Source organism: Lycorma delicatula, chromosome 7 (assembly GCF_047948215.1).
Source record: "Lycorma delicatula isolate Av1 chromosome 7, ASM4794821v1, whole genome shotgun sequence".
In the NCBI taxonomy this organism is placed as follows: Eukaryota; Metazoa; Arthropoda; class Insecta; order Hemiptera; family Fulgoridae; genus Lycorma; species Lycorma delicatula.
In genome coordinates this window covers 33608287-33627452 of record NC_134461.1, presented here as the reverse complement: position 1 = coordinate 33627452, position 19166 = coordinate 33608287, and the positions used below count along the sequence as shown (strand labels likewise).

Below are 19166 nucleotides of genomic sequence, written 5' to 3'. Positions count from 1 at the left end.
GGCAAATGGTGTGCAATAATAATATGGTGTGATGATAATAGGATCCTTGTTTTTTGAAAAAAACTGTGGATGTTGCTGTCTACCACAAAATTATCCAACAGTTCATAGTCTTAATATAGAAGATGAGCATGGCTGCTGGTTGCAACAGGACAGTGCCACTTGTCATAGAGCTCACTCTACTATGGAAATGCTGCAGGATTTTACTGGGTTACTTAAAAGAAATTGTTTATAGGAGCAGTCCACATACCGTGCAAGAATTGAAGATAAACATTACCAATGCTATCCAACAAGAGTAGCCAGAAACATGGTCAAACTTGTTGACACATGCATAGAAGTGGATGGACATAATTTTTAACACTTACTGTAAATTAGTATGTAGGTGTTGGCCAATTAACTATTATTTATTGACTAAATTAAGTTATGGAACGAAGTTGAACACTGTATATATAATTTTTTTTTTTTTTTGCTTGACATCACCACATAAGCTTATAACCTTGAAGCTTGTGCGTGGGATATAAGAATGGAATTTTGTAGCATGTGAAAATGCCTGACTGTGATTTGAACCAGGGACCTCCGGATGAATGGCTGAGACATTACTACTCCGCCACAGAGATTGGCTTTAAATTTAAATTTTATTATGTGTTCCATCATTCTTGTTGTAGATATTTATCATTCTTGTTAAATCTATTGAAGCAAAACTTTTGATTGCTTGAACAACTGACACGTACCATACATTGGAAATTAGTGTTCATTCTAGCAGTAAGCAAATAGAGGAGCAGCAACAGTGGTAAGTGCAAGTTTTCAAACTTAATATACTAATCAAACTAATATACTAAATATACAAATTCAATTTCATCTGGCAATGGTATGAATTGCTGCAGTATTGTATATGATCACCAAAATATTACTTTCTGTGATGCTAATTTTTACAGATTCTTACTGCGGGTAAAATAAGCTCTTGGAGAAACATAATACCATTTCTTCAGAAACTGGAAGACTCCAAACATCCATTTTCTGACTACTTAAAAGTATAATGAATTTAGCAATTACAATATAAAAATAAACTGACAGACAGTTTTAATAAGTGACTGAAGTTGATTATTTTTATCTGTGAAAGAAATTGTATGATGAAAATAAAGTGATTGGAACCAGCAGCCACCGAATGTAGTAAATATGTTGGCTTCTTGATAACCCACGAGTACCAGAAATACTAAAGAAGATATTATTCACTAAATCACAAAAGATCATGTTCAAGTATGGCCCAAAGATATAGAAACTGATTATAAATACAAATACCATATCATTATATGAAAATGAAATTGAAGTCGTTATTACAAAACTTAAGAAAAAGATTGTTACTTGTAATGTCTAATAAGTTTTAAAATAATAATCTATTAATAATGGTATTTATACAAATTAAAAATTCAAAGGAACCAGTTGAAATTTAAAGCATTTAAAAATATAACTTTTTGTTATAATATTAATGTATAGGAAAAAGTAAATATGTAATTTTTTAATTAATTGTTATACCATAATCAGTAAAAGGAGATTATCTGTAACTTTTTTTATTACTCTTTAGTTGATTCATAAATTGACATTTCAAATAAAAATCAGTTATCAATGAAAACTACCTCTATGAATCATGAGACCTTGCCGTTCGTGAGGGGGCTTGAGTGCTTAGTGATACAGAGTAGCTGGACCGAAGGTGCAACCATATCGGAGAGGTATCTGTTGAGAGCCAGACTAAGGAAAGAGGGCAGCAGTTCTTTCAGTAGTTGTTAAGGACATAGGTCAGGACGACCTAAATGGCCATATAAACATCACTCAGTCCTCTGAGTACTGCGCGCAGCTGAAAGCAATGGAAACTACAGCTGCGTTTTTTTCCAAGAAAATGTAGCTCTCTGCATTTTCATATAGCAATGATGGAGGTGGCCTCATTGGTAAAATATTCTGGAGGTAAACTAGTCCGCCGTTTGGATCTCCGGGTGGGGACTACTAAGGAAGGGGGTCACCAGAAAATTAAAAAATAACATTCTACAAGTCAGAGCGTGGAAGTTTAAAAAAGGTTGGTAAGTTGGAAAATTTAAACAGGAAAATGGATAGGATAAATGCAGATGTAGTAGGAATTAGTGAGGTTCGGTGGGAAGAAGAAAACGACTTTTGGTCAGGTGATTTTAGAATAATTAACTCACCTTCAAATAATGGGCAGGCAGGAGAAGGTTTCGTAATGAACAAGAAGATAGGGAAGAGAGTAGAGTATTTCAAAATGCATAGCAATAGAATCATTGTAATAAGGATAAAATAAAAACCTAAACCAACAACGATTGTTAACGTCTAAAATGCCGACAAGCGCGCCCATGATGATGATAAAGTAGTGTGTGTATATACGAAGAAATTGATGAAGCAATTAAACACATAAAAGGAGATGAAAATTTAATAATAGTTGGAGATTGGAATGCAAGCATTGGAAAAGGCAAGGAAGGAAATATAGTGGGTGAATACGGGCTGGACAAAAGGAATGAAAGAGGGAACCGACTTTTTGTACGAAGCATAATTTAGTAATTGCAAACACCCAGTTTAAAAATTATAAGAGGAGAATATACACATAGAAAAAGCCAGGCGGTACTGCAAGGTATCAGATAGATTATATCATGGTTAAGCAAAGATTTTGAAATCAACTCATTGACTGCAAAACTTACCCTGGAGCAGGCATTGATAGCGACCATAATTTAGTGATAATGAAATGTAGATTAGGATTTAAAAGCCTGAAGAAAAGGTGTCAGATGAATCGGTGGAATTTAGAGAAGCTTGAGGAAGAGGAGGTAAAGAAGATTTTTGAGAAGGACATTGCAAGAGGTCTGAGTAAAAAAGATAAGGTAGAAAATGTAGAAGAAGAATGGGAGAATGTTAAAAAGGAAATTCTTAAATCAGCAGAAGCGAACTTAGGCGGAACAAACAGAACTAGTAGAAAACCTTGGGTTTCAGACGATATATTGCAGCTAATGGATTAACATAGAAAATAGAAGAATGCTAGTGATGAAGAAAGTAAAAGGAACTATCGACAATTAAGAAATACTATAAACAGGAAGTGCAAACTAGCGAAAGAAGAGTGGATTAAAGAAAAGTGTTCAGAAGTGGCAAGAGAAATGAACACTGGTAAAATAGACGGAGCATACAGTAAAGTTAAGGAAAATTTTGGGGTACATAAATTAAAATCCAATAATGTGTTAAAAAAGATGGCATAGCGATTTATAATATGAAAGGTAAAGTCAATAGGTGGGTGGAATATATTGAAGAGTTATACGAAGGAAATAAATTAGAAAATGGTGTTCTAGAGGAAGTTGAAGAGGATGAAATGGGAGAAACAATACTGAGATCTGAATTTAAGAGAGCATTAAACAATTTGAATGGCAAAAAGGCTCCTGGAATAGACGGAATACCTGTAGAATTACTGCACAGTGCAGGCGAGGAAGCGATTGATAGAATATACAAACTGGTGTGTAATATTTATGAAAAAGAGGAAGTTCCGTCAGACTTCAAAAAAAGTGTTATAGTCATGATACCAAAGAAAGCAGGAGCAGATAAATGTGAAGAATACAGAACAATTACCTAAACTAATCATGCATCAAAAATCTTAACTAGAATTCTGTACAGAAGAATTGAGAGGAGAGTGGAAAAAGTGTTAGGAGAAGACAAATTTGGTTTCAGGAAAAGTAAAGGGACAAGGGAAGCAATTTTAGGCCACAGATTAATAGTAGAAGGAAGATTAAAGAAAAACAAAGCAACATACTTGGCATTTATAGACCTAGAAAAGGCATTTGATAACGTAGACTGGAATAAAATGTTCAGCATTTTAAGAAAATTAGGGTTCAAATACAGACATAGAAGAACAATTGCTAACATTTACAGGAACCAAACAGCAACAATAATAATTGAAGAACATAGAACAATTTAGATTTGGAGTAACAGTACAAGGTGAAAAGATAAAGATGCTATGATTTTCTGATGATGTAGTAATTCTAGCTAAGAGTAAAAAGGATTTAGAAGAAACAATGAATGGCATGGATGAAGTCCTACGCAAGAACTACAGCATGAAAATAAACAAAATGAAAGTAATGAAATGTAGTAGAAATAATGAATATGAACCACTGAATGTGAAAACAGGAGGAGAAAAGATTATGGAGGTAGATGAATTTTGTTATTTGGGAAGCAGAATTACTAAAGATGGATGAAGCAGGAGCGACATAAAATGCAGAATAGCACAGGTGAAACGAGCCTTCAGTCAGAAATATAATTTGTTTACATCAAAAATTAATTTAAATGTTACGAAAAGATTTTTGAAAGTATATGTTTGATGGGTCGCTTTATATGGAAGTGAAACTTGGACGATCGGAGTATCTGAGAAGAAAAGATTAGAAGCTTTTGAAATGTGGTGCTATAGGAGAATGTTAAAAATCAAATGGGTGGATAAAGTGACAAATGAAAAGGTGTTGTGTCAAATAGATGAAGAAAGAAGCATTTGGAAAAATATAGCTAAAAGAAGAGACAGACTTATTGCCCACATATTAAGGCATCCTGGAATAGTCCCTTTAATATTGGAGGGACAGGTAGAAGGAAAAAATTGTGTAGGCAGGCAACATTTGGTATATGTAAAACAAATTGTTAGGGATGTAGGTTGTAGGGGGTATACCGAAATAAAATGACTAGTACTAGATAGGGAATCTTTGAGAGCTGCATCAAACCAGTCAAATGACTGAAGACAAAAAAAAATCAATGAAAAGTCTAGTAAGACTTTCAAGAATGAACATTCTTATTATTATTGTTCTCTCAATTATTAATCCATTTCTAACAAAGATATTATCTCTAACTTCTACATATGCTAAGTTAATATAATTTATACATCTTGTGTTTCAGCAGTTTTGTACCAAATTCTTTTTTTTTTTCAATTAGTAAAAAGTTAATTTTTCAACCATTTTGGGATGTTACACTTAATTTACAAAACTGATATTTATATACTTTATGCATTTTAGTAGAAAATCTTAAATTGGTGTGTTTGAACCCCCTTGATAGTTTACATCATTATTGTATAATGAATATTATAAAATTTTTATTTTGCCAACCATTTTGAGGTAAACTAGATGACCAATTGTAGCTATTCATGTATTTTTGTAATCCTCTAACGATACTTAATCCAAATCCAAAATCTGAGAAAAAAGTGTTCACACACATAATATCGAATTGAATAACGAACTGTTCATTCACTGAAAATTGTATAATAAATAAATACTCTTATAGCTACTATTACTATATTCTACTGTAAACTACAGTCATGAAAGGCTGAGTTTATCATGTAAAGTGACTGTATCATGGTAAAATCAAATTTTGATTCGGTCTCAGATATATGAATAAATCATGATATAATAAAAAAAAGGCAAATTTTACATAGAAGAGCAAAATCTATATTAATATAAAAGGATTTATACCATAAAAATATGATTTATGTAAAAGTTTTATATTAAAGAAGTGAATTCTAATCTAATCTTCTAAAAACAAAGTATTTTATACATTACTATATGTTTGGAAAGAGAAATTATACATTTGCAAAGTACTTTCAATGGTTATGAAGATTACACGAGTCTATTCTAGCATGTTGCAAACTAGTTGTATAGAGAAGATTAATGTAAAAAATTTAAAAAAAATATGCTGCTGATAAGTACACCTTTAGTGCTTATTTCAAATAGTGAAAATTATAATAAAAACAACCAATAAGAAACTAATTTTTTTTTATTTTAGGTTAATACAACAGATATAGAAAAAATATTTTTTTTTTTACATTTCAATAATTAAATCATTTAAAAAAAAATAAAACCATAACTTTCCCACCAATTTTAGATCATTCACAAAACTTAAAACATAAAAAACAAATTATAATTTAACAAATGTAAGCCATTCTCAACCAAAACAGATACTCACTTCGATAGTAGAATTATCAGCAATTATTTCTGCCAAAGCAATTGCTCCTTCACAAGTAAGATGTGTAGATTGCATTCCTAATCGAAGTAATGTTCTGTTTTGTTGTAAAGCTTTTTTACTTACAAACAGAACATCATTACTTAAGATATTCTGACCAATATTTAAAATCTCTAGTGTTTTACTATTGTCCTGTAATAATAAAATATTTCAAACTTTATTACATAGAATTTGTTTTTTTCTATTTTTTTTTTTTTTTTTTTTTGGAAAAGCTGGAATTAATAATATAAATAATAAAACACAAACTTAAGTAAATGGTTTAAATATCAACTAAAATATATAGAGATGCATTATAATATTTTACTTTATCATTGTATGAGAGGTCAAGGTTGCTCAGAGGTTATTTAATTATATAAGCTTTCTTAAAAAAATATTCAAATCTGGTTGGTCAAAATTATTGAATGTTGAGGTACTGACAAATAAGAATACAGGTAGAAAAACTGGCTTGAACACAGGTTTTTATAGAAAGACAAAATTATTATGAAGGCAAGGCCACAATCAGTAATTGTATATCATTCAGAATTTGAATGAATGAGGAAAGATGTTGTCATTGATATGCCAAGATAGGATGGAAGAAACTGAATATAAAACAAATGTTAAAAGCATTAATAGAACTTTTCTTTTTCGTAGATATCGGAAGCACAATATTTTATAACTGAACTTGAATCTTGCAGTTATAGATAATTGCCCAATTAAAATTTGTAGACAATGGTAAATTATATAGATAATATCAGGATTGTATTTATATATATATATGTCCTATGACACTTTCAGTAACATAAGGATTCTAGCACGAGGTCATACATCGAAATCGGTTCAGTTGTTTAGCTGCTATGGTGGAACAAACATACATGCATATATGCACTCTAAATATTACACTCCTTTCTGGGCAGTCTTGTAATAACAGGTATGTTTTCTCGTACGTCGAAATATTACAATGTGTAGAGCGAAAAACATTCAATAATACAGTCATATGCCAATGACAGATTCTAAATAGTAGCATAAGTAATGTATGTTGCAAAACAGGATTCGGATGTTAATATCTTGTACAGTTTTAATGAATATAATTCACTTGTAAGAAAATGGTAAGAAAACTGAAGTACCGTGAACAGAAGTTGTTGAAGAAAGTTGTATATTTCTCTTCACATAAAACTAGGCACTAGACAAAGATGGACCAGGATTTAATCATTTAAAAAATATTCCTAAATTGAGTGATGAGCTCAAGGATGGTATATTTATCGTTCCACAAATCAAGAAACTGCTTAAGTACTCAACTTTGGATGATAAACTTAGCGAATATGAACTAGCTGCATGGAAGCCCTTCAAAGTCGATAGTTTTTTTGGCAACAGAAAAGATGAAAAAAATGATTTTTTTGAAAATAAGCTGTTAGAAAACTATAAATGTTTAGGGTGTAGGATTTCATTGAAGATTCATTCCCTACACTCTCACCTAAACTTTTTTCCAGAAAAATTGGGCTCATTAGCAACGAGCAAGGAAAGCGTTTCAATCAGGATATTCTGACCATGTGTTACCAAGGAAGATGGGATCCTAGAATGTTGAGTGACTATTTTTGGTTTTTGTTTAGAGAAACTGATCAAACATGGTACAAACGAAAATGTTTGTTAATATATTTTAAAAATTAAAGGTAAGACAATTCCAATGTTTTAAACTTATAGAAATTGATATTTTAAAATTGTATTAATGTATTTCAATTTATGTGTATTTGAATAAATTTAGTTGATTTAAACAAATTTTAGATGAATACACATAAATATTTTTTTTTAAATATATTTTTCATAATGATTATGCATTTATTGGTAAATAAATCGTATGTGTCCTAAAAAATATGTGGGTGATGCATGTACGATTCTAAATACATGAAAATAAAGTTTTTTTTGTTGACTAGTGTATAAAATGAAATTCCAAAACAGAAAGGTTCTGAGATCATCTCGATCTGACTATAAATGACATCCCTAAAAACCATGTTAAACAATTCCATGCTCAGATAGGAGACTTCCATGCTCAGATAGGAAGAGAAAGAAGATACCATGACATCATAAAAAATGGCCTGCCAAAAAAAAACAAACAAAAACTGGCAGAGATCTCTGCAGAAACCACAACCTAATCTCAAAATCCATATGTTTCAAGAGGAAACCTCAAAACCTGGCTACACTAAAGGAGAATGGCAACTAGGCCATCTATTCATGGACAAACACCACCACAAGGAGATCTAAAATGTAAATGTCCTCCGGGAAGTTAACCCAGGTTCAGATCACTATGTAATCAAAATTAAAATTAAATTTACTATCCAAAGAAAGCAACAAAACCAACCAAGCCCCTAAAACTGTAAAAATAAATGGATCCTGCCCAATTAATCAATAATGACAATTACCGAAAAAATAAATTTCACGGATAATCTAAAAGATCTAGTCAACAACCTTAAAGAAATCGCAGAAGATTTAACCACAATAAAATTTCATAAAAAATATCAATGGTGAAACAGTAAATATGACAAAACTGTGGAGAAAGGACACCAAGCATTGCTATTTCACCAATCCCAAAAATTAGAAACATCCTTCCAAAATATAGTAAAACAAAGAAAATAAACCACCTAAATCCTAAGAATAAAAAGACAACACCATAAAAACACACTAAAGTCAATAGAAGAAGAATTCAATAAAACACAGTCAAGAGACGACTACAAAACCTTAAAAAATCAGGTCCAAAAATATGAACCTTCAACCCTACTAATAAAAAATGAAAATGGTAAACTGATCCATAACAATAAAGGCAATGCCAAAATCCTGGCTAAATATTTCAACAAACTCCTAAATTGTGAAGTACGAACATATCTCCTAAACTTCAACATCACCAGAAAACATCAACCAATCCTACCACAATAAAAGAAGTCTACCAAGCACTGGGTGAGATGAAGAATTACAAAGCAGTGAGAGAAGATCAGACTTTTGTAGAGATCTGGAAACATGCAGGAAGATCAGCAAAAATTGCCCTTCATGAACATCTGGATTAAAGAACTACCAGAACACTGGACAACAGCCTCCATCCATCCGCTACACAAAAAAGGCAACAAAACAGACCCTAACAGTTACAGGGGAATCTCACTCCTAGACACAATATACAAAATTCTTTCAAGAATGATTCTCAACAGGATCAGTTCACAACTCAAGAAAGAACTAAGAGAATATCAGGAAGGTTTCAGACCCTGGAGGAACTGTCCAAACCAGATCATGAGTCTCAAGCTAATAATGGATTACAACAGTAAAAGAAACAGAGACATGGTGATAACATTTGTAGATTTCAAAAAAGCTTGTAACTTCATCCACAGAGAATCCCTTTTAAAATTCTAAGACACCACAGATCCCATCCCAAATTAATAAACATGATAAAACTGATCCTCATAAACAAGTCAAAAGTGAATTTCAGAGGTGAACTATCGGAACCCATTTGAGATCAAAACAGGACTGTGCCAAGGTGATGGGCTCTCACCACTACTATTCAACTGCGCTCTAGAAATGGTAATGAGAGAATGACTCAAAAAATGTCCCCCAAAAGTAAAAAATAGTCTGAAAAATCGAAACAAACTGTCATGGTTCCGCCAAAAATTAGGCACTTCTAGCAAATGACATCAACAAAGTTAATCACAGATATTTAGAACTTCAAAACATTCAATCTGGTTGACAGTAGCTAAAATTTTTTATACAACAGATGACTCTATGGCTTTACTAATTGTAATGGGAACTTCATCTGCACTGGTAAGGAAATTAAAGTGTAATCAGGTATAGCAGCAACATTGACCTCTTCTGTATGACAGCTGTTAAAAGACAGCTCTTCCACTATCTCATCATTGTGCTTCTCTTCAATAATATAGAAAAAGTAAACTAACACAAATGCCCCTCCTCCCCCTCCTTGAGTGCAAGAATGTTTTAAACAGGCTGTTTAATGACAAGCAGGTGGTTGCTATATTTGTTGTCAACATAGTTTTTGCCTAAATACGTAGATGAATTTCATACATTAATCACAACTAAATTTAAACACAACTTAAAGTTGACACTACTTCATTAAAATCAGCCTTAAGATCAGTATACTTATTTTAAAGTTTCTCGATCTCATTGAGGGAGAACCCAAGAAAAGAATTCCTCAAGGTTGGCCACATCAACTGTGACAATTAGGAAACCATGGACAACGTACGCTGACCTATTAAAACAAGTCAAGAATGGTTTTGGCAAAGAGTTAGCATAGAATATTCTGTCCATAAAGAGAGCAAGGGTGACGGATACTATGGAGATCTGAGTGATTGATTCACCTCAAAAGCGTGAGGATATGATTAAACGTACAGGAACGAAAGTGGAGAATGCAGTGGTTAGAGAAGGGCCCCATAACACTAGAATGATTTCATTCCATGTGATGGATCTTGACATGAATATCACTATAGAAGAGGTTCAGGCTGCAGTTGGTAAAAAAGTGGGGCCAGATATTCCAGTTAAAGTGTATGCATTAAGACCAGCCTTTGGTGAGAAACAGAAGGCCACACTGATGATGTCTATAAGAGGAGCTAAGGTGCTGGAAAACAAACAGAGAATTAAAGTGGGGAGGCACTCTTGCTGTGTAGAGCCTATACTAGGAAAAATGATGTGCAGAGAAATGTTTAGACTGCAGAAGAGTTGGACTTCAGAGTGGAGGCCATGACTGTCAGTTTCATAAATCATGAGTTTTCTCCAAATTAATGTAAACAGATGGGTGGTTACCCATGACATTTGGCAGGCTGCATTAGACATGGTGGTCGACTTTCTAATTATTGCTGAACCAAACAAGAGGATAGTTTCATCAGGAAAATGGCTAGCAGATGCAGAAGATGCTGCAATAATAAACGTAACTAATAGCTGGGCAGTTGGGAAGGTAGAAATTGGAAGGGGCTTCGTTGCAGTCACCCTAAACCAATGCATGTTTGTAAGTTGCTATATGTTCCTGAATTGTAGCATTGAAAGATTTGATGAATTTCTTCATGATTAGGAAGAGTTAATTTACACCATTTTAGGCTGTGGAAGCTGACCAAACATAAAATGACTCTTGAAAGTCAACATTTTATACTTCACAGTTTTATAACTTATATTTTAAATAGATTCTAGTTTATTTTAAATTTGTTGTTAACTTTGATCTAATGTCGTTATTAAAATTTTTTCTTATTTTACAATAAAAATGAGAACGTTGACAAAACCTATAATACTTATGGGAGATTTTAACTCCGAATCAATAGAACAGGGTGGTACAAGATCGACCTGTCGCAGGTATAGATTGGTGACTATGTTAGGGTTGATGGATATACTAGTACTGAACAATATGGGAGTTTGGATGTTCATTGGTTGCGGTGCTGGTGCAGCGATTGATCCTCCGGCAGTCCTGGAGGTGATCTCACCCAGAGTAAAATTCTGGAAGGTGCTAGAGGAAGATTTTCTGAGCGATCACTTGGGGATCCTGTACAGTATTCAGTTTGAGATTTTGACACTTTAGATCAATAACTGTAGATGAAAACCAAATGTGACCAAAACCCAAAGTTTTGCGGATTCAGTGGCGAAACAGGAGTGGAATCCAGTTAATTTTTTACATGCCCTAGTGGACGAGAATGAGCGTCTCAAACCACAGACACCACAAGTCATGAAAAGGATTTACTGGTGGATGTGAGAGATTGCAGAGCTGCGTGTGGCTACTATGAAGGCCAGATGTCAACTACAGCAAACGTGGGGCATGATCATCTGGATGTGGCAGATAGAGCAGAAATTTTATATAGAAACACACGTAAGGCATATTTTGCTACGATCAAGAATTCAAAACAGGAGGCCTGGAAGAAACTTGTAGCCAAATTAGATGATGATCCCTGGGGAAGGGCGTATCAGGTGTTGATGAAGAAGTTCAGTGCGCCCTTCCCTCCTGGTTATCCAGGGAGCAAGCTATACAAGCAGTAGATCTCTTCAAAACTAAAGTAACAGAACAGACGGATATTGTATGTAATGAACAAAAACAATTCAGGATCAATGAGATTAAATGGGCAGTTTTGAGGACCAGTAGTTAGAAAACCCGAGCCCAGATGGGGTTTTTGGTAGACTGCTGAAAGGACTGATGAGTAGATGCTCCTAGCTTGTTTTAGAGGATAAGCAAGGCACTGGGGGTATGCCAATTTCTATCAACATGGAAAAGGGGTAGACTTTTGTTAATCCCCAAGGTGAAACATCTGGATGGGACCTGATTCTTTCAGCCAATATGTTTGTTTCCGACACTGGGTAAGGTCTATGTAAGACTCTTAACTGAGAGAATCACATTGGAGTTAGATGAATCAGGAGGGCTCTTGCAGTCCCAATTTGGATTTCAACGTGACAAATCTATGGTGGACCAACTCTACAGGATGAAAAGATGGATTGAGGAATGCAGGGCAGGCACCCGGATGACCAGAAGGATCCCCCCTGATGGTTCTCCTGGACATCCGTAATGCTTTTAATAGCATTCTGTAGGAGACAGTTATGGAGGCTTTTGGATAGACAGTTATGGAGTGTGAGAAACATCATACAAGCCCATACTTAACAAACCATGATTAGAGATTACCTACGGACCAACAGTTATTGATGGCTACAGAAGAGGGGATATTATATTTCACATGCAAGGAGGAGTTCGCCAGGGTTCAGCACTAAGCCCTTTGTTATGGAATATAATATTTGATGGCGTGTTGAAGGTGGAATTTGGAGAGGAAGTGTCTTTAGTCACCGACGCAGATGATTGTGTTGCTAACAGCTGAACACTTAGAGGAAGAAGTGATATGACAACAAGTGCCAATCAAGCAGTTGATCGCATAAGCAATTGGCTTCAAACCAAATTAGCACCAGAAAAAATGCAAATGGTGGCAATCACAGGAAGATGTAATATTGGAAAAATAAATAAATAAATGGTTTTAAATGGTAATTTTAAACAAATAAATTGTTTTCAGGTGGAGACAAGCCCAAGTAAAATACCTGGAGGGTTTGGTTTTCACAGTCTAACAACTTCAACCAGCACTTACAAGAGATTGTAAATAAGTCTGAAAGAGTCACACACACGTTGAGAAGTCTGATGGGAAATAAATGGGGCCCAAAAGTGAATAAGAGGAGATTACAACTGTCGGCAGCCACATCGGTGATCTTATATGTGGTCCCAGCTTGGATTGGAGCTTACTACTGATCTGACTACTAGCAATACGAAGGACCAGAAGATATCAAGGCATGCCAAAAGAAGAAGCAGGCGCCCTACTTAAACTAGAGTGTCAAGAACACTGTACAACATCCAGAACTGGGGCTTCAACCTGCCAGATACTACTGAAGCTGGGGCCGTGGCTGTGGGAGGGTACACAGGGGTGTGGGATACTGTCTCTCAATTCCTCTCCAGCCACAGTGAGTTAGGTGAGTACTTGTACAGATTTAAGAGAAGAGAATTCCCAGAATGTATTTACTGTGCTTCTGTGGACTCATTGTTCCACACGTTTTATGAATGTCTGTGATGGGAGGAGGTTAAAATAAAAGTACAGCTAGAGTGGATCTCTCCAAAAAATACAGTGGTATATGCATAGCCAAGACCAGATTTACCCCTATCCTGAAAAAGATCCAGAACCGGCAGGCCGACCTGCTGTGCTGGCATACAGCCAGTGGGTGGGAGGCCTATTATAGTCGAAAGACACTCCCCTGGGTTGTTATACTTGAATGTTGAACCAACCCAGGGAGCAGAAAAAAAAGATAGCAGAATATGAAAATAAAGGCCTAACTAAATGCATTTGGACCACATTACTTTCAGTATTCAATAGCCACCACAATTTGTGCAAACCAATTCATCACAAATATGTGTCAAATATCACATATTTTATAAATTTTTTATTTATGTACGTGGTTATACTTGTAGCTTATGATCTTTTTAATTTTACTCTAAATTTTTTAATTTTACTATTACTTAAGTTTAATATTACAGAAACTAAATTTCTCAGAAACCATCAATTAATTATTCATTCATTTTAAATCAAATTATATATGTTCAACAGTAAAGTTAGCTTAATAGATTCACTATTATGTGAGATTAATTTAATGAACTGATCCTGCTAGAAGAGTAAATATTAATGCATTAACATTAATTTTACAAGTCGAACTGAATAATCAACATTTTTTAATGAAAACATTTTAGTTTGCTTGTAAATGTTGCCTAAAAATGATTTATACAAGTTCAGCAGCTATAAGCTCCCACTTTGTTCTTTCAAATTTTACTTAAGAGTTAAGTGCTTATAGTGCAAAAACTGCTACTTTTTTATTACTGAGCATCACAACAACCATAAAAATAATGAATGAGAAATAATTAATTATCAAAATGATTTGTTAAACTTGGCGTAGAATTTTGTAATAAAAAAAGTATTACTCTTATATAATTTTTATCATAAAATTACATTATTTTGTCTCTTAAGAATTGTTACATGGTGACAACAGTATTTTAATGTTATTTTTATTGTTAATATTGTTTAATTATGAAGCAGATAGAATCAAAATGCACCAGTGAATCATTAATCCAGACTAAATCTGTCTGTATCCTTCAGTAAAATATACATTAACTTATGAACATGATGTTTTTTTCTAACTTGAGCATTTTTATATGCAACTAGAATGACCACTTGTATCAGAGGTTGCTGAACAGATAAAATTCCACATTATTCTGAATGATTTCCTACTTATACAAATTTAGAACTGTTCTTAATATTATAATAATAAAAACCACATTATTACTTACATCTGTCAAACTACGACATTAAACAAAAATAAACTTGACAGAAATTAGATATATTAAAAGATTACATAGAGAAAGACATGAATTTACAAGGACTACTTAATTCTATGATTGTTCATAATTACTTCAGTCTTACAACCATAACTACACTTCAGCTTTGTGTAATCTTACGGAGATTATTATTTTTTGCTATCTACCCATTATAATTGTTTTCACAAATTCAGAAAACACTGAACATCATCATAATAAAAATATTTTCATATATATTTTCCTTTCTGCAAACTTATCAGTATTACTGGTGCCCATCAAAATTACATTAATTGAATTTATTTGCAAATAAGAATTATACAGTTGTCAAGTGACCCTAATGATGATAATCCTCAATATATTTGACTGAATAACTGATATTAAATAACAATAAATATTAAACAAGAACAACAAAAATATTATGATTACTTTGTATACAGCATATATCTTTCCCAAGCCACATGTTGTGTATCAAGCAATTATGCACAACAACTTCTGTTGTCAACTGCTGAACCTTTAATGACTAGTAACCTTGTGGAAGAGTAATTTATAACTCTAATATTCTCACTTTCCTTTGTTACAAATGAAAAACTGAATATCATCATTCAGAAATGTTAAAAAATAACTATAACAACTTTCATCACTGTATTAAATCATTTATTATGAGCTTATGGCGGGATAAGCAAAAAAAATATTATAAAAACTAAAATTAAAACTATTAGAAAAACTCAATTTTACTAAACTTAACATTTCTTTAATCTTACTTATTTATATAGATTGTGAAAAGTAATTTCACATTTACTGTTATTATATTATTACAATATAATTGATCAAATATTTATGTTTTATGAATTTATTTATTGATTTATTTCTTAATGTGTAATGGTCACTGACATTTCCCAGAAATTTGTAACAACAGTGCAAGTGTAAAGGTAAAACTTACATTTAAAGAAAGGATGTTTGCTCAGAGAAGCCAAGATTACAAAAACTAAATTTCCAAATGAGTTTTAACATTTAGTCTCATATTTAACATGACACCTTAATATAGCTTCAATTTTAACACCATTATATCGTTCCAACCATACCAGCGAAAAGTTTTTTAAAAGAAAACGCCATCATTTTTTATTTTTCATGCCTGATCATGCCTTCTTATTATCACACCTTTAATAGGTCTGTGAGTAAAAAAAAGTAAAACAAAAATTACTTTTGGAAAAAGACCGACAACGATGATTAAGAAAAAAATTTTAAAGGAATTATTATTCAACAGAAAAGGAAAACATTTTTTTCTTAAAGAGAACCTGTATGCTGGAATCAATTCAAGCACAGTTACATCATTATAATAAAAAAAATGTTATCTGAAGTACGAACTAACTGATCATGTAAGTAATAATCCAAGTTATATCAACATTTTACTAGTAAATATACCTAAAGTCAACAAGGTTATGCTTGCAGGTTTGTAGCTTATGCAGTTGCAATCCTTTACAGCTCTATATGCATATTAGCAAAATATCATATAGATAATAAAAGAGCTATTATAATGTTACAAAAACTGCCCAACAATATATCAGATGAGTCAGCAACACCATAACACAAGATTGGATGGTTTGAGCCTGACTTGACAGTATATGGAAAAAGGTTATTCACCTTACACATGAAATTTTATTTTATTTTCTTTTTTTGCCAACACAAAACCCAGGAACCATGTGTCACCCGATTATGCTAAGTAGAATATAACAGGAATTACCAATATTCGTGAAATGTATGGAGAGGAATTTAATGTGAGATGATTGTTCCATACCACCAAAACTCCTAATCCAGTCTCAGATTGTGTACTTTGTTCATGAAGACCATCAGTCATATGTTTCATACCATCGTCTTGTACATTGTTATTACTGTAACAATAAATAAATGTTGCATTTCATCTAATTTATAAATATATACATTTTTTATTTTCCTAATACGTTGGAATCTGCTCAACTAGTGAACAATAAACAACTTCTTCCCCATAACCCAATGAGATGAGGATGATATGTATGACATGTAAATGAGGTATAGTCTTGTACAGACTCAGGCTGATTCATTCCTGAGATGTGTGGTTAATTGTGAGCCCCAACCACCAAATTACACTGGTATCCACTGTCTAGTACTAAAATCTGTACAAAAGCAACTAACTTTTACTATAATTTGAACTTCAGAATCTTTGACTTCAAAAATCAGCTGTTAAACAACTGATTTGTGATGAGTTAATCACTAGACCAGCCCCCAGTGGGCTATTTATACACTTGAAAATGTAAAATACATCTCCATTGCAATTTAATACTTTACATACATAAATAAATAAACCCACCAGAAACATATAGAAATATAATAATGCTGTGTCAAATGGTTTGGCAGGGAAAATGGATTGCAAAATGGGCTATGTATAATTACAGAGGAGCTGCTACCTTTCTTCATAATGCTCAATCTACACCATTTATTAAAAGTTATCCAGTTAGTCACCTTCCACAGCATGCTTTTATTATTAAAGCATTTTACAGAAATAAGGACAATTATAAGACTTGTAGGAGGATTTATTTTTAATGCAATTTAATGTTAGGTCCCATGATTCCATGCCTAGTGGTTATGCCATGGAAACATGGGTCACTAGATTTGAGATAATGAATATTTGAGATAATGATCCAAGTCATTCAGTTTTATGGTATTAGATGCACTTAAAGTTTTCAAAGTTAGAGTACAAAGATTTTTACAACACCAAGATTTAGATTGTCATTACAAAATTTAAAAAATTAAAACCTCATAACACTGGAGTAAACTTTGAGAATTTTTGTCTTAAATACATGAAAATGTAGAATCTATTGATCACTGAAAGAGGTCTGATGAGGCACATTTTCAGTTAAATGGTTTTGTAAATAAGCAAAATTATTGATACTGATTGAATGAAAACAATCAGTCCATTAACGACTTCCATCATGAACAAATGATTGTGTGATGCACACTTTTATTTGTAAAAATAACAGACCCATTATTTTTTGCTAAGAAAATTAATTGAAAACAATAGTACATAGAATTCAAACATTTCTTACTAACCGTATAGCCAAACATAAGTAAACTGATTATAGGACTTCATATATACTTTGCACATACTTCCATAAATGGTATGAATACTCTATGAATACATTTATTCAAACAGATTCATTTTTCATATGGGTAGCATTCCTTGATTGATGCCATCATGCATTCTATCTATCTGTGACCTCTTTCTATGAAGACACTTGAAAAGTAAATTTATTCAAGCTACTTGCAAGATATCAACAGAGTATAAGAAAATCTTTAGAAGCAAATCTTAAACGTACAAGATTTGTTGAGCAGTCCCATATATGATCTGTACCTTTACTGTGAGAATGTCTTTAAAGGAATACAATGCGTTTGTTATATGTGAAATTTAAAATATAAATTTAAAACACATACATATGCACATGACCTAAGTAAATGGTTTAAGTAATAAACTAAAGTAAAATAAAATATATACACACTTTAAAATATTTTAATTTTACATTGTATGAGAGAAGAGGTCAAGAAAAGTCATACTGCTATATTTGTCATTAAAAAAATAAATAATATATTTTAATATTGTAAAAATGTTATATTAATAAAGTGTAATTTTTTACAAGAAAAAATTGGGTACTTACGTATTAACACCACCACAGCTACAGCTTTATTTAAAAACAAAGTAATCAATCGGATATCGGTGGAAAATGGGCCGATATAGAGTTTAACATAGATTCAAAACAGTCTCATTATTAATTTTAATAAATGGTTATTTATATTTATTTATTTTATAAATATAATTTAACCAAACTTAACCTACGCTCGCTTCGCTCGACTAATTAACAGGAGTGTTTTTATTATTTAAATAATAAATAATTGCAATAATTACTGAATTTATTAAATAAATACTCAAAAAATTACGGTGTTAATTAGTCAAGGCTAGCGAGCGAAGCGAGGGTAGGTTAAGTTTGGTTAAATTATATTTATAAAATAAATAAATATAAATAATCATTTATTAAAATTAATAAAGAGACTGTTCATTTTCCACCGAAATCCGATTGACTACTTTGTTTTTAAATAAAGCTGTAGCTGTGGTGGCGTTAATACATAAGTACCAAAAATTGTGATATTCTTTTCATATTATTGACATCATTGAAAAGAAAATAAAGTGACCTGAAAAACCTTATGTTTATTTTATAATAGAACAACAGTATCCGCAGAAATAATCAAAAGAGGAGAGTAAGTTCAGGTTATTTTA

General features: G+C 32.5%; 1 protein-coding gene across 2 annotated transcripts in view; it reads right to left on the bottom strand.

Moving 5' to 3' along the window:
* Positions 1 to 19166, bottom strand: part of LOC142328089 (uncharacterized) — an 87299-nt gene that overhangs the window by 8227 nt on the left and 59906 nt on the right. For both annotated transcript variants that reach the window (XR_012757184.1, XM_075371578.1), the window contains exons 7-8: positions 16605 to 16752; positions 5974 to 6162 (exon numbers count right to left, since the gene is read on the bottom strand). Coding sequence is in view for 1 of the 2 variants with exons in the window: in XM_075371578.1 (XP_075227693.1) it covers positions 5974 to 6162; positions 16605 to 16752 (337 nt within the window). In the remaining variant the exon portion in view is untranslated. The remainder of the gene's footprint in view (positions 1 to 5973; positions 6163 to 16604; positions 16753 to 19166) is intronic.